We start from the raw sequence: 10886 nt of genomic DNA on the forward strand, positions 1-10886 counted from the left end.
AAGTGCAGAAGCTTAGATTATGCAGTCTTTTATTTATGCTCTACAGAGTGCATTTGACGATAATGTGATTATAATCGTAGGCATGTTGCGGGACTTCTATACACATTATAAAAAAGTGCATTATTTTAAAGTCAGTGTGTCTGCATTTCCCGCATTTATGCATTCAGTGCAACAACTGTAATGCCCATTTGAAGTGGCCCTGCCGCCTGTGGGACTGGTTGACTGGGACACCTGTTGATGCTGACTGGCGAACATTGATCAGTCTGCTGAGCGCTGACGTGTTAAACGAGCTGACATCCTCAATATGGTGTACGCACTGGTGGCTTCCTGTCACCCGTATAGCCTCAGTCCAGCCAAGCAGTCTCTTCGAGAAACGGGTCAGTCCCCGCAGAGCTGGTCATCCATATGGAGGGAGGAAAAAAAGAGAAACACTCCATCCATCCGCAGTGCGTTGCCCTGACCTCACGTAGCCTCTGTGCCCCGACAAACGTCAATCCGATGTGCCCCGAGTCCTTAAATTAGCTGTCAATTAGTGCAAATTAATCAACTCCTCGCCTAATTAAGCAATGCCGACGGGCAGCTACCAAACATGCCATTGTGGAGGAGCCATGAGAAAGCTGCGGGGCTTGCAAACTCTTTCAGTATACCGGGGGAGGAGGAGAGGGAGGAGGGCATCGCATAACATCACGCCCTGGAAGTGCTTTGGGAAAGCAGAGGCTTTTGGCTGAGCTTTAGTAGTCCCCCCCTCCCTGACTCTGCGCTACATGTGCGCTGTCATCAAGTTGCCTGCACCTTGTTTCAACACCGAGGATTCAAACTGATTGAGCACACACACCTCTTGCATAAGACGTTTCTGTTTTGTTTTTTTAAACAGTCTTACAGCAGTCAGATTGGACACCTCAAAAGAAAGCTACAGGCAGTCCATGTGACGTATCCATTCACCGGAGTGTGTGTGACCTTCCCCTGAATACGCTGCATTGGCCTTTTTATTTTTAACATTTTAAATCTCACAGCTGTTTTAGCAGAGCCTCACCTTCTGCAGGCCACTCCTGTCTGAAAACTGCTTTCATTTCCAAATGTTTGAGGACACGCAGCACGGAAGCACGAAGAGCGGGGGGAAGAAAAGAAATGATGTAGGGTGTGTGTGTGTGTGTGTGTGTGTGTGTGTGTGTGTGTGTGTGTATGCGTGTTCTCGGAGGAGGGGGGGCAAATAAACAAACCAAAAAAAAAAAAAAAAAAATACAAACAGTTCCAACAGCCAACAAATCCAACAGCTGTTTTCTTTTTAATCTACAGGCGTTAGATCCTGCAGGTCTTTGATGGGCAACCTAATCTACACGAATGACTGAACTAAATCTTCCCTTAATCTACAGCCTTATTAGTCATCCTCTCTTCTGCATGTAAATCAGCATGGACCAGTTTTCAGAGGAGATGGACTAATAAAAGTAAACACAAAGGAGAAACCATTCTACCACCGACAAAAACATGAGAAGAGAAGAAAAAACGTATAGATTGCAACAGGAGTGATGATTGAGTGAGAGGGAGGGAACTAAGTTCCCTGTAGTTGCCATGTCCCTGTGACTCACACCCTTCCTTGTTAATAAATGACTCGATCCCAGCGGGCTGATGTGCATTAGCATATCCTAATAACATTGATTTCATCATTAATAGAATTTCCACTAAATAGGTCCTAATTAGTTTCAACTGGCCAACCACTGATTGCAGCAAGCAATAGATATTTGTTACTCCTTCTTAATAAGCAGTCAAATTTTGAAGTAGCGATCAGCTGAGGCGCTGAGCTCCCACCAGACTCTTCTTTCCATAACGGAGACCCACGCTTTCACCACCTACATGACTCATTCCCACAGGTTTTAATTAGAATGATATACCTGTGACGATGCTGATTTGACCACACAGATTGCTTTTTTGCATAATACTGGCACGTTTACTTCAGTAAAGAAAGTAAATGAAAACTATTTGCATCTCTGCACTCAGCGGGCAAATCCCTGTCCTCTGTGCTTTCCAAATAAATGTATCATAAATATTTTTTTAAAAGAAAACTGTTAAATTATCCTTATAAGATTTTTAACATTTTGGTCTGCATCTTTAATAATAATAATAATAATGATAATAATAATGATAATAATAATAATGATGATAATAATGATAATAAAAGATCAAAGTAATTAAAACCGTAACGCAAAGAAACATGTTTTCCTTTGTTGTGTTATTGCAATAAAATGAATGAAATAATTATTTTATAATTTATTATTATTATTAGTATTATTATTATTATTATTATTATTATTAAAACAAAAAACATGCTGTGGGAGTTTCTTGTTAGTTTTGTATTATTTTGTGTGTTCGTTGCTCATATTCTGTTTAATTTCCTACATCCTCCAAGAAAAATCCCCCTGTGGTTTATAATCTGTGTAGTCTGCTGCTGCTGTGGGATTAACGCTGTGCAGGACCGTGCAGCGCAGACTGGGTCCATGTCGTCCAGCTGTCGTTTTTGGGAGGGCCTTTGATTCGCGTGTGATGAGTTTCCCACAGCATCTGGAGATCAATTATCCACTCCTATGAGCCAGTGGTTAGGCAGAGAGATCATAACTGACTTTGAGTGTGTGTGTGTGTGTGTGTGTGTGTGTAAGGAAAGGCATCACAGAGTTATTCCATCAGATTGCCAAACATGCAGAATTTCAACGGTGTGAAATAGACTGTTTCATATATTTGGACTTGTAAGGGCAGGCAGACTGCGAGTATAAACGCTGTTTTTTGTTTTGTCTTTTGTTCCCAGTAAGTCCGGTTCTAGTGCTGCAGTTTTGATGTTCCTTATCTGTTCCATCGCTCATTGTTTCTTCCAACAGATTGCAAACTTAAAGATCGTTTGTTCCTTTTTACCTCGGATCTCGTCTTCATTTATCCACGCAGTCCTCAGGAAAACACAGATATCCATTCGGGAGGGCGTATAATGCATCCATGATCCACAGGAATCCTGAATCCTTGCAGCTGATTGGCTGCTGGTTCTGCCTCTTGTTGGGATGGACCTGTTGGATAAAAGGACCATTTTCTAAAGGGCTCTTGTGTGTTACGCAGAGGATCATGCACTGGGGACCGTCCTGTTAGACGCCGTGATAAGAAACAGGCCTTTCAAGGAACATCGGAGACACTATGACGGGGAAACAGGGCGCCGTGTTGTCGGAAAGTTTAAATCTATCGGAGAAAACCTCTCTGGGTGTTAATGGAGGGAGTAACAGCCACCAGCCGAAGAGCGGCGCGACCAATCCACCGCCCAGGTGCACCGGCTTCGGCATCCAGGAGATACTGGGTCTGAATAAGGAGCCATCCGTAGCCCCGAGGAGCCCACTGGCCTCGCTGCCGGCCGGGGCGCACCTTATCGCCGCCAGGTCCATGCTGGGCCCCGCCGGCGTGGGTGTCGGGATGGGCTTAATCGGCCCTGGTGGGATTCCATCGTTTTACAGCCAGCCAGCGTTTTTGGAGACTGTGCTGTCTGACGGGCAAGATGTTCACCTGCAGCCCCACAGCAGGTCCGTGGGCCCGCTGGACACCAGCCAGTCTGCCAGCTCAGGTGATCTGCAGTCACTTTCTAATGATTCATAACAAGCCGTGAAATTATTACAGCAGTTATATTATTATCGCATTTCCACTCACTGTGTTACTGTGGATTAACACAGATTCCAGATTTCTTCCATTTCCTCATTATTATTATTATTATTATTATTATTATTATTATTATTATTATTATCACCATCATCATCATCATCATCATTATTAATATCATTATTATTATTATTATTATTATTATTTTTTAGTAGTAGTAGTATTAGTAGTATTAGTATCGTGTTTGAACTGGAATGTTTTAGGCTGTGACAGGTTTATTTAAACCTGTGCTGTGTCGTTGCAAACATTTGCTGTGATCTTTTAAAAACGGCTTTGCATATGTCATTAAACTTTACGTCTTCTTCTCAGACTCTGAAGATTTGTCTTCTAATGAACGAAAACTCTCCAAGTCGTCAGTAAGTCAGAGCAAGAAAAGGAAGAAAAGACGCCACCGGTTAGTGCTGATTTCTGGATTTCAGGGGAAAAAAAAATGATGATAATGTTACATTTCATGTTAATACAACATCTCTTTGTTCAAATAAAAAAAAACATATTAGGGCCCTTTCCGTTAAATAAAATGCACTGTGGCTGTTCTTTTTTTTAAATTTTTGGTCTTACTGTTTCATTGACACTCACAACTGTGCAGATAAGGATTTACTGCTCGTGAGCTTTTATTTTCTCAAATTATTGCTATCCATAAAAACAAATCTGAAAAACAGGGTACTGTTCTGATTTTATTTAAGTTATTAAAACTGTCACTCAAAGCTAAAACGCCTTTTTAGTTTTTGCAAATTGTGTGTGTTAAAACATCCACGTGTATTCATTAGTTTATCAGAAAGAAAAAAAAAAGTTTTTTTGTGTGTTTTTTGTTTTCAAAGCACAATAATGTATTTCACTAGCCTGTATTTAACCCGTTTCCACAGGACCATATTCACCTCGTATCAGCTGGAGGAGCTAGAAAAGGCATTTAATGAAGCGCACTACCCGGATGTTTATGCCCGAGAGATGCTGGCCATGAAAACAGAGCTACCTGAAGACAGGATACAGGTATATATATATATATATATACATATATATATAAAAACCCGATAATTATAATAATAAATGATAAAAAGATATGAATATTTATTGAATTAGAAAAAAAAAGACCATGGAGCTTTCATTGGTTTGGGTTTTGCAATTCCATTTTTTTTTTTTTTTTTTTTTGTTGTTCAAAGAATTCTTTATTTTATTTTATTTTATTTTATTTTATTTTATAAGAAGTATAAAGTTGTTCGGTTATTTCAATCTATTTTTGCCCAGTTGTGCCTGTAAAAATGCGACGTTTAATATTATTCATTTAAAATACAAAGGAAAAAACTGCGTAAAACATTCATTTAAAGCATAGATTTATTTGTACATATTTTTTTTTCATACAGTTGCTTTGCACATACACAACTGGCTAATCAAAGCAACAGCAGAGTGAAAGTAGGCCTATCTCATAGGGTTTCACATTAATTTCGTTGTATTCAAAGGATTCGATCTAATTTTACATTTTTAAACAGCGCATGTGGGCTTTGTGGGCCATTCTGAAAAAATAAGCAACAGTCTCTTTAAAACCGGATTCGTGTCGTTCTGAACTCATCAGCCTTAATGATTTGTGTGAATATTCTAATCGCTCTCCTCATGAATATGCACCTGTTCGGGCGAATGCGCTTCGCTCATCCTTCACCTTTCCATCAGTGCTAATAACCCGCTGTAATATTTGAGTGGAGGCCGCCAGCTGCCCCTGATGCTGCTCTGATGTTAAAGGGACGATGGTCTAAGTGAGCCCCAGCAAATCGATCAGCGATGGGGCCCCCCTTCCTCCTCCCCTTCCTCCTCTTCCTCCTCCTCCCGTCTGAACAAAGACTGCTCTCCTCCAGCATCCTCGCCAGGACAGATAATCTCTCATCAGGCGCAGTTGGATGTGAAACAATTTGTTCTCAGAGAAGGAGCCGCTAACGACCTAATCAAGCTATCAAGGCGGAAGAAGATTGCAGTGTGACCTGGACCATCCATCTGCCGGGGTGCCTTTTAATCTCGTTCTCATTACCGGGCTGCAACAGTACGGCCTGGAATAAATAATAAAAGGAAATAAATAAATAACCCCAGGGCCTGCTCCCATCCTAAATAAAATTAACACCCAATTTTCTCATTGAGTGTAATTAGTTAAATCAGACGAGCTCGGGAGGCTGGCTGGCTGCTGCTGCTTGGAGAGAGACGCAGGGAGTTCAAATGAAATAACTACATTGAATTTATTAGCATGGGTCAATAGCGCTGATCCCACGAGTCCCGGTAGTTTAATTTCCCGTGATATTTGCCCGCCTGCCCACCATCGATTGGGCCTGAAATTAACTTATTTTTCAATCAGCCTCGGCGTGCCCCTGGGTCGCTCCTCCTCGCGGCTTACACACTGGCTTCTTTTTAAGGGGCACATAAGCAATTTCTCATTAAAAAAAGTATCTTGTATGAAATAAGGGTTATCCATCAGAATTACCAGAAGAAAAAAATAAAATAAAAAAGCTTGAAAACGATTTGATCGCTTTCGATTTAAAATCTGTCCTCGCTTGAGTCTTCTGTCTGCCCTCCCTCCTTCCTCCTCTCACAGAGCCATCAGAGGTGCCTAAGCTGAGTGCTTAACAATCCTGTGTTGTGCTATACAATCAATTTGGCCTCTCTCTTTCTCTCAGCGCACACACAGACACTCCGGGCTTTAAGCAGTTTGCTGGCCATGGCCAAGTGAAGTGTCTTGTAGTGTCACACCATCTATAATGCCACCAGGTAGTTTGAGATAAGCAGTGACAGGAGGCAGAGATCTGTTACACCTGGAACCTGCAGGCTATGGGAAATCAATGGACTCAAGCAAAACAGGACTTAAGTTGTTATCTTAAGTCACTTTGAATTGCACTGGATTCCTAAATGGGTCATCTTTAAAATAACTAAGACTAGGCTTTAACTTTCTAAAAGGGCACTTTTAGAAAAGCCTAAAATGACAGTAAATGGATGGAATGGATTAATTAGTTACATTTTAAGAGGGTTTGATTATCCCTTCTGGAAAAGTTTGAATTAGAATTTCTTTGTCATCGTTAAGCGTTTATTATTGGACTAACAGCACGTTTTGGCTGGATAAACACAACTCAAACCGATTTTTTCCACCCTCAAAATTTGATCTCATCGGTGGCTTAAAATATTAGCAGATGATCCATCAAAAAAGCCCAAACCTGTTTAGGATACAAATTGTTGCATCTTGCACATAATGCAGCAGATTCAATAAGATTGCCATTCTGAAACAGTCTGCCATGGTGAAACTCTGATTTCCTCTTCTTGTGGTTGCCAAATTACTGAAAATTCATTCCCAATATCCTCTGTAACAGTAATCAAAAGCCCCAACACTATTCAAGTCCATCTCGGCTGTTCCCACAAACTATTCATTCAAAATTAAAAGGTTATTTGAATGAATCTAATTTAATCTCTTGCACATATTTCGGCCTCTGCTGCAGTGACCTGAAACCTGACTCACTCATATAAGATCATATGAGATTATGACTATGCAGCAAGAAGAGTAGATGATGACTTAGGCGATATAGCTAAAAACTGGGGAACTTCTTCCTGTGTTACAGGTGTGGTTTCAGAACCGGAGGGCCAAGTGGAGGAAGAGGGAGAAATGCTGGGGTCGCAGCACAGTGATGGCTGAATATGGACTGTATGGAGCCATGGTGAGGCATTCAATCCCTCTGCCAGAGTCCATCCTCAAGTCTGCAAAGGATGGTATCATGGAGTCCTGCGCCCCCTGGCTGCTTGGTGAGGCTTTTTTTTTTTTTTTTTTTTTTTAACTTTTACTGATTTTTCCACTTTTTTTCCCTAGTTCATCCATTTTTGTAGATGCAAAGCACATCTTAGCTGCACAGTTCAGTCAGTTAGTGATGACTGAATAAGCATAATTTTAAATAATAAGAGGTTGCACTTCACTGAGTTAACAAGCTGAGATTAATGCGTTTATTCTGACTTTCCACAAGTACCCCGTGTCTTGTTCCCTTTCCCCCCTAAGCATGACCTTCTAAAGCAAATATATTTCCTAAATTGAAATCAGCATGCAAAATATTTTTCATCCAGTACCCTGGTCATGCATTGCCACTGTCCATTTAAACATTATTTTCTAAACCGCAACTGTTTTTGCTTGCTATTTTCAGTCCAGGATGGCTTACCAATCAACAGACGCTATTCTAAATCTGAATACCCGCAACTCTTTGCAGGGATGCACAAAAAGTCCATGGAGGCTGGAGCACCCCCGCCGTCAGGAAAGGGCGATGCACCCCAGCAGCCGAGCTCTCAGAGGGCAGAAGACGCCGAGGCCGAGGAGAAGAGGTCAGAAGGCAAGTCTGTCATTTCTAAAGAGGAACTGAGAGAGAACAGCATTGCCGCGCTCAGGGCGAAAGCACAGGAGCACAGTGCCAAAGTGCTGGGAACAGTTTCTCATGACAGACAGTTGGAGGGCAAACCGGAGAGACAGGAGGCCGAGGAGAAAGCCAGCGATCCCCTGAGTTCACCAGAGGAGCAGAAAAGTCCATAGAGACTGTCGAATTCACTGAGGACTCTTGTTTTCACGAGTGAACGCAGTGGTCTGGCTGCTTTAAGCATGGACTTACCTGGTATGACTCGCTGTCCTGCAGATGGCCTGCATCTGGACTCCTTTAAGGAGAAAACTCATCTGGTTTGCTGCTGCACACAAGATGCAAATGCACTTTCCCCCCCTCCCTGATTCACTTCAAAACATACAGCTGTTGCTTGATCATCATAGAGAAAGGCTGAAAAGAGCAAGAGTGAGAAATATCCCTGTATATAGATCCCACAATTATATAGAGAGAGCCAGATGAGCAGAATTTCATCCAGTGCAACATGAAGTACTTGCAATGAGCAGTCAGTGTGTCAAAGTCTGCATTTCATTTTAACCTTTGCTTGTACAGTTACTAAGTGCTGACGTTTTAGATAAGAGCCGCCCCACCGACAGAACTCTTTCAAGAGAAAGACAGTAAATGTTGTCCTATATCGTGCTGTAAATAATTGATATATTAATCGGTCCCACTAAAGACACAAATTTGTAATATGTTTTCATGTAGTCTTAAAAATGTTTGTGTTTTCATTTCAAAATATGTATCACTCAAAATACAAAGCATAAAATAGAAATCACTGTTTATTAAATGTGGGTTTTGGTGTCAGTTCTTTTGCTTTAAATGATTCGATTACCGCCCTGTTGCTGTAACTATTGAATGGCATTGAAGATCCCCTCCTTGCTGGAGTAGCTACTTGTTGTCACTTGCTGCTCTGCTGGCTGGGCTGATTAGGAGACCGCCCCCGGCTCCATGCTTGGGTTAGCCCCCCATAATCCGTCGCAGTTGAGAGCCTTCAATTTCAGATTAAACTAGGGGAACCAGAGCTTTTGGGACAGGAGAAGAGAGTGAAGCAGGATGACCTTAGCCTGATTTCAAATCACTTCAATACATGCTGTTAGCGTCCAACACTCAAGCTGTTTCATCCTCTTATCTGAATACTTAGCCAAAGTCTAACAGCTTCATTTGTTGGTAATCTTCATTTCTCCCCCGGCTGTTTATAAAACTTTCTATCAGGGCATTTGAACTCGGCTTTACAACACATCTACGTGGCCGCATTAGCTATAATCCATATCACATTTCACACACTTTCTAATGGGGCTTCTTAATGAGTTGAACAACCGCGTTCCATTCCAATTAAACGGAGAGCAATTTCAAAAGGCAAGGGACGACTGCGCTCAGTGTGGCCCCGAATGTCTCCGCAGTGAATGGCTCTCAGTTCGAAATCATAATGTCAGTCGATAGGGAAAAGGTTGTTAATTACTTTGTTGACAGAGATAAGTATACATACAATCAATAACGATGGGTAAAAATGCTCTGGGATGTGCCAGGAGAGCAGGAAATGTTGATGTTAAGAAGATTCTTCTCCACTGATGAGTTAATTTGTGAGCAGCAATGTTAAGGAAGGTTTAATTCTTGATATTAAAACCTTAGAAAGATATTTCAGATGTCATCATTTCTGATATTTCTATATTTTCAGGGCAGAGCATAAAAATAACCAGCTGCAGAATAATCTTCAGACCTGATAGATTTAGCATTAAGGGACACTGCAGCAGATACATTTCATGCTCACAAGAACCATTACTGGTTTCAAGCTCATCTTATTTCGTAGCCTTCGCTAACCTAGACATACGTTTCCAGTTTATGTATCACTAAATGATATCTTATTTTAGCTTTATACCCTTGTGTTGGTCTCAACAAACTGTTGTATGACATTCAAGATCCTCAGAGGATAAACCCTGCTGGTGGTCTCATGACTTCTTCTGTGGTGCCAATAAGAGTCTGGTATTTCAGTGAAAGGATTCCAGGGCACGTTAGTTAGCCTGTCTATCTATCTAGCTATCTCTCTCTGTGTTTATATAATGAGACATTTACAAAATTAATGCCATTTTATCAGCCTAAACTCTATTATGTGTTTAGTGCTAGTTAGAATGTTTTAGCATGTAAATATTGCACTGCCTATGCCTGGTTTACTGCTGTTAATTGGTTGGCAACTGCCAAACAATTAACAGTACTTAATTGGCGATTGATGGTTCCTGTGTTTCCTAAAGCGCCCTGAAGTTAAACTCTTGAACTCTTACAAGTTGCTATCTCTCTCTCTCCTTCTCAATCTTCCTCTTTCTTACTATTCTGAAGAATTTAAAGCTGAAAATAAACATCATATTAAACTGCATCCTCCTTACTGCACCATCCTTAAAGAAGAAATCCCCCCATGAGCCCGATAGCTATTTGAAACTGAGTGAGCGTAATGAATGGCAATATACATGCACCTCTACTCCACACACCCTCAGCCCGTTTCAGTTATTGAGGCCAAGACATATACAGAGTTAGGATTATTCCTCTAAAGTGCAAAGCTATTTAATCCTCTGAGAGTGAAATAGAAGGTTATTATAGACCAGATTTGGTGAAGATCAAGCTGTTTACATTGGATATGAGGAGGTAATTCACAGTATCCCTTTTGATGGGCAGTCTGCTTGTTGAAGACCATGATAAGATCATCTCAATCCATGCAAAGTGATATCTGGGGGAGCTTTATGGAAAGATTTCTGACTAATGCAATATTAACATTCAATTTCTTTTTGATGGGGTTCTGAGCGATATGACTTTATGAGTGAGATTAAGTGCATACAGATCATT

General features: G+C 41.1%; 1 protein-coding gene across 1 annotated transcript; it reads left to right on the top strand.

Annotated features, from left to right (window-relative positions):
* The first annotated feature begins 3113 nt into the window (after positions 1–3113).
* vsx2 (visual system homeobox 2) lies at positions 3114–8715 on the top strand. The gene is made up of 5 exons (XM_031742318.2): positions 3114–3589; positions 3991–4075; positions 4545–4668; positions 7263–7443; positions 7833–8715. Exons 1-5 carry the CDS (start codon positions 3172–3174, stop codon positions 8210–8212), a joined length of 1188 nt encoding a protein of 395 aa, XP_031598178.2. The 5' UTR covers positions 3114–3171; the 3' UTR covers positions 8213–8715.
* The last annotated feature ends 2171 nt before the right edge of the window (positions 8716–10886 follow it).

Source organism: Oreochromis aureus, linkage group 19 (genome assembly GCF_013358895.1).
Source record: "Oreochromis aureus strain Israel breed Guangdong linkage group 19, ZZ_aureus, whole genome shotgun sequence".
Classification (NCBI taxonomy): Eukaryota; Metazoa; Chordata; class Actinopteri; order Cichliformes; family Cichlidae; genus Oreochromis; species Oreochromis aureus.

Bases quoted from the DNA above. Each gene is read 5' to 3' on its own strand.
- vsx2 (XM_031742318.2), top strand. From the start codon at position 3,172: ATGACGGGGAAACAGGGCGCCGTGTTGTCGGAAAGTTTAAATCTATCG. The intron at 4,669-7,262 runs GTATATATATAT...CCTGTGTTACAG, and splicing joins TACCTGAAGACAGGATACAG to GTGTGGTTTCAGAACCGGAG. The intron at 7,444-7,832 runs GTGAGGCTTTTT...TGCTATTTTCAG, and splicing joins CTGCGCCCCCTGGCTGCTTG to TCCAGGATGGCTTACCAATC.